The sequence below is a fragment of the Somniosus microcephalus genome, chromosome 24 (assembly GCF_052327205.1).
Source record: "Somniosus microcephalus isolate GS21.2 chromosome 24, FLI_Smic_1.0, whole genome shotgun sequence".
Taxonomy (NCBI): Eukaryota; Metazoa; Chordata; class Chondrichthyes; order Squaliformes; family Somniosidae; genus Somniosus; species Somniosus microcephalus.
The window spans coordinates 1,315,959-1,319,784 of record NC_141010.1 but is presented as its reverse complement, the minus strand read 5'-3'; the positions used below and the strand labels follow the sequence as shown (position 1 = coordinate 1,319,784).

The 3,826-nt window shown below is 54.3% G+C and overlaps 1 protein-coding gene across 1 annotated transcript; it reads left to right on the top strand.

Moving 5' to 3' along the window:
- Nucleotides 1-321: 321 nt before the first annotated feature.
- LOC147100945 (C-C chemokine receptor type 7-like) lies at nucleotides 322-3,395 on the top strand. Its single transcript, XM_085966687.1, has 2 exons — nucleotides 322-411; nucleotides 2,031-3,395. The coding sequence occupies exons 1-2, from the start codon at nucleotides 364-366 to the stop codon at nucleotides 3,090-3,092; spliced, it is 1,110 nt and encodes a 369-aa protein (XP_085822813.1). The 5' UTR covers nucleotides 322-363; the 3' UTR covers nucleotides 3,093-3,395.
- The last annotated feature ends 431 nt before the right edge of the window (nucleotides 3,396-3,826 follow it).

The following is a 3,826-nucleotide window of genomic DNA, read 5'->3' as shown; positions in this document are numbered from 1 at the left end:
TGTGCGGGGGGAGTGTGTGTGTGCGGGGGGAGTGTGTGTGTGCGGGGGGAGTGTGTGTGTGCGGGGGGAGTGTGTGTGTGCGGGGGGGAGTGTGTGTGTGTGTGAAAGGTTGTGTTTAACTCTGAGTTAAGTGGAGTGATTTGGTCCGAGGCTGCGAGGGAAGATGTGTTGGTGTGAGTGGATTCATTGTATCAGAGCTGAGGCAGGCTGATTGGTGCAGAAGCAAAATGGGTGGATTGAGGTTTGTTGGAGTGTGTGTGTATGCGGGGAGCTGTTGGGTTGGTGGATCGGGCGATTGAAATACTTCGTGTGCTTTGCAGTCAACAGTCGGGTGAGAAAAGCTCCAAGTGCCAGTGATTGAGCATGAACAAGTTAACACTGAGAACGGAGTCTGCAGCGCTGAGCGAAATGGTCAGTGATGGATGGGAATGTTAGAGAGCTCACAGCACCAGTGGTGGTGACTGCGCAGTGTTTTGGGGTGAGGGCTGTGTTTTTGGGTGAGGCTGTGTTTTGGGGTAAGGGTTGTGTTTTGGGGTGAGGCTGTGTTTTGGGGTGAGGGTTGTGTTTTGGGGTGAGGCTGTGTTTTGGGGTGAGGGTTGTGTTTTGGGGTGAGGGCTGTGTTTTGGGGTGAAGGGTCTGTGTTTTGGGGTGAGGGGCCTGTATTTTTGGGTGAGCGGTCTGTGTTTTGGGGTCAGGGGTCTGTGTTTTGGGGGTGCGGGTGTGTTTTTGGGTGAGGGCTCTCTGTTTTGGGGTGAGGTGTGTGTTTTGGGGTGAAGGGTCTGTGTTTTGGGGTGAAGGGTCTGTGTTTTGGGGTGAGGGGTCTGTGTTTTGGGGTGAAGGGTCTGTGTTTTGGGTTCATGGGTCTGTATTTTTGGGTGAGGTGTCTGTGTTTTGGGGTGAAGGGTCTGTGTTTTGGGGTCAGGGGTCTGTGTTTTGGGTTCATGGGTCTGTATTTTTGGGTGAGGTGTCTGTGTTTTGGGGTGAAGGGTCTGTGTTTTGGGGTCAGGGGTCTGTGTTTTGGGGTGAGGTCTGTGTTTTGGGGTGAGGGGTCTGTGTTTTGGGGTCAGGGGTCTGTGTTTTGGGTTCATGGGTCTGTATTTTTGGGTGAGGTGTCTGTGTTTTGGGGCGAGGTGTGTATTTTGGGGTGAGGTGTGTTTTGGGGTGATGGGTCTGTGTTTTGGGGTGAGGGGTCTGTGTTTTGGGGTAAGGGGTCTGTGTTTTGGGGTAAGGGGTCTGTGTTTTGGGGTCAGGGGTCAGTGTTCTGGGGTGAGTGGTCAATGTTTTGGGGTGAGGGTCTGTGCAGTACTGAGGGAGCACCGCATTGTCGGAGGGGCAATACTGAGGGAGCGCTGAACTTTCGGAGGTGCAGTACTGAGGGAGTGCAGCACTGTTGGAGGGGCAGTACTGAGGGAGTGCCGCATTGTCAGAGGGGCAATACTGAGGGAGTGCTGCACTCTCAGTGGGACAGTACTGAGAGCGCTGCACTGTCAGAGGGGCAGTACTGAGGGAGGGCCACACTGTCGGAGGGGCAGTACTGAGGGAGCGACACACTATCGGAGGGGCAGTACTGAGGGAGCGACACACTGTCGGAGATGCAGTACTGAGGGAGCGCAACACTGTCGGAGGGACAGTACTGAGGGTGCACCGCACTGTCGGAGGGACAGTACTGAGGGAGCAACACACTGTCGGAGGGACAGTACTGAGGGAGCGCCGCACTGTCGGAGCGGCAGTACTGAGGGAGCGCCGCACTGTCGGAGGGGCAGTACTGAGGGAGCAACACACTGTCGGAGGGACAGTACTGAGGGAGCGCTGCACTGTCGGAGCGGCAGTACTGAGGGAGCGCCGCACTGTCGGAGGGGCAGTACTGAGGGAGCGCCGCACTGTCGGATGGGCAGTACTGAGGGAGCGCCGCACTGTCGGAGGGGCAGTACTGAGGGAGCGCTGAACTTTCAGAGGGGCAGTACTGAGGGAGCGCCACACTGTTGGAGGGGCAGTACTGATTGAGTTTTCTGTTCTGTTTCATTTTTTAGATGTCTGCGACAATGGCAGATTCTGCAACTACCACGGATTACAGTGAGGATATGGACTTTAATACCATAGATTACTCAGAGTTCCCTTCTATCTGCAATAAGAATGAGGTGCAGAAGGTTATCAGCACACTCCATCCATGCATCTACTCGCTAGTGTTTATTCTGGGCCTGGTGGGAAATGGTCTGGTGCTGGGGACATACATTTATCACAAGAGGTTGAAGGTAATGACTGACATGTACTTGCTGAATCTGGCCATCGCAGATATCCTCTTCCTCTTCACTCTCCCCTTCCTGGCTGCCAGCTCACTAACCGGCTGGATCTTTGGAAAGTTCATGTGTGTAATTGTGCAGATTTTATACAAAATTAACCTTTACAGTGGTTTCCTCTTCCTGATGTGCGTCAGTGTTGACCGTTACTTTGTGATTGTCCGAGCTGCAGTTGCTCACAGGCTGCGCTCCAAGCGCCTGCGGTACAGCCGTCGTATCAGCCTCATCGTTTGGCTCTTTTCTGTGTTTCTAAGCCTTCCGCAGTTCATTTACACCAACGTGGAAATAAGCCCTGAAACTATTTGCATGGTCAGCTACCCCGAGAGCATGAACACCTGGATGAGAGTGGCCACTCCGATCCTGCAGATGCTGCTTGGATTCTTTCTCCCTTTGCTTGTAATGACTTTCTGTTACTCTGTTATAATTAAGACCTTGTTGCAGGCTCGAAACTTTAAAAAGCACAAAGCGATCAAGGTGATTCTGGTGGTGGTGTTGATTTTTATTGTTTTCCAGGCACCGTACAACATACTCACCATCCTCAGCACTGTGAACAAGCTGAAGAAGAACGGTGTGCCTTGTACCGAGAGCAAGCGCAGGGACATCGCGCTGCAGGTGACCAGTTGTCTGGCCTACACTCGGTGCTGCCTCAACCCCATTCTCTATGTGTTTGTGGGGGTGAAATTCAGGAACAACCTCCTGAACCTGCTGAGGCAGTGCACCTCCCCAGCCAACAGCTCCAGGCGAACATCAATCATGAACACAGAGACTACCAGCAACTTCACCTTCACCGTGTAGACTCGGCCTGGGCTTCATCGGCACCGAGTGTCTTCAATGGAACATGCTTGTGATGAAATATGCCATTCATCACTCATCTGTATTCTCTGTGTGATTGTGCCTGTGACTGTGGTTTAGTTTCAGTTTCATTTCCCTTACCTCAGTTCCGTTTCCTCACCTTGTATTGTATTGTGTGTAGGGCTCCGCCCATACCTGGCCCCTATGTAAGCAGGCTCAGCGTGCCTCACATCCAGTACTGCAGACCTCTGGATGGAAGACACCTCTCCACTGTGTGTTACCTTCTAAGTTAATAAAAGCCTTGTTTTGTTCCGCTAACATTGAGTCTCGGATTTATTGAGGCACATCAATGCTCTTTGATTCAAAGTGTGAATGTATTTTCCTTCCTGAGAGGGAAGGAGTTCTGGTTACACCAGTGCTGGTTGTTGAGTTGAGGGATGGGGGGGTCGGGGTCGGGGAGCAGGGGTCGGGGTGCAATGGTCAGGGAGCAGGGGTCGGGGTGCAGTGGTCAGGGAGCAGGGGTCAAGGATCAGGGGTAGGGTGCAGTGGCCGGGGGGGGCAGGGGTCCGGGCGGGAAGCAGGGGTCAGGGTGGGGGTCGGGGAGCAGGGGTCGGGGTGAGGGTCGGGGAGCAGGGGTCGGGGTGCAGGGGTTGGGGGCAGGGGGCGGGGAGCAGGGGTCGGGGGCGGGGAGCAGGAGTCAGGGGCGGGGAGCAGGGCTCGGGGAGCAGGGGTCGGGG

Bases quoted from the DNA above. Each gene is read 5' to 3' on its own strand.
- LOC147100945 (XM_085966687.1), top strand. From the start codon at position 364: ATGAACAAGTTAACACTGAGAACGGAGTCTGCAGCGCTGAGCGAAATG. The intron at 412-2,030 runs GTCAGTGATGGA...TTCATTTTTTAG, and splicing joins CTGCAGCGCTGAGCGAAATG to ATGTCTGCGACAATGGCAGA.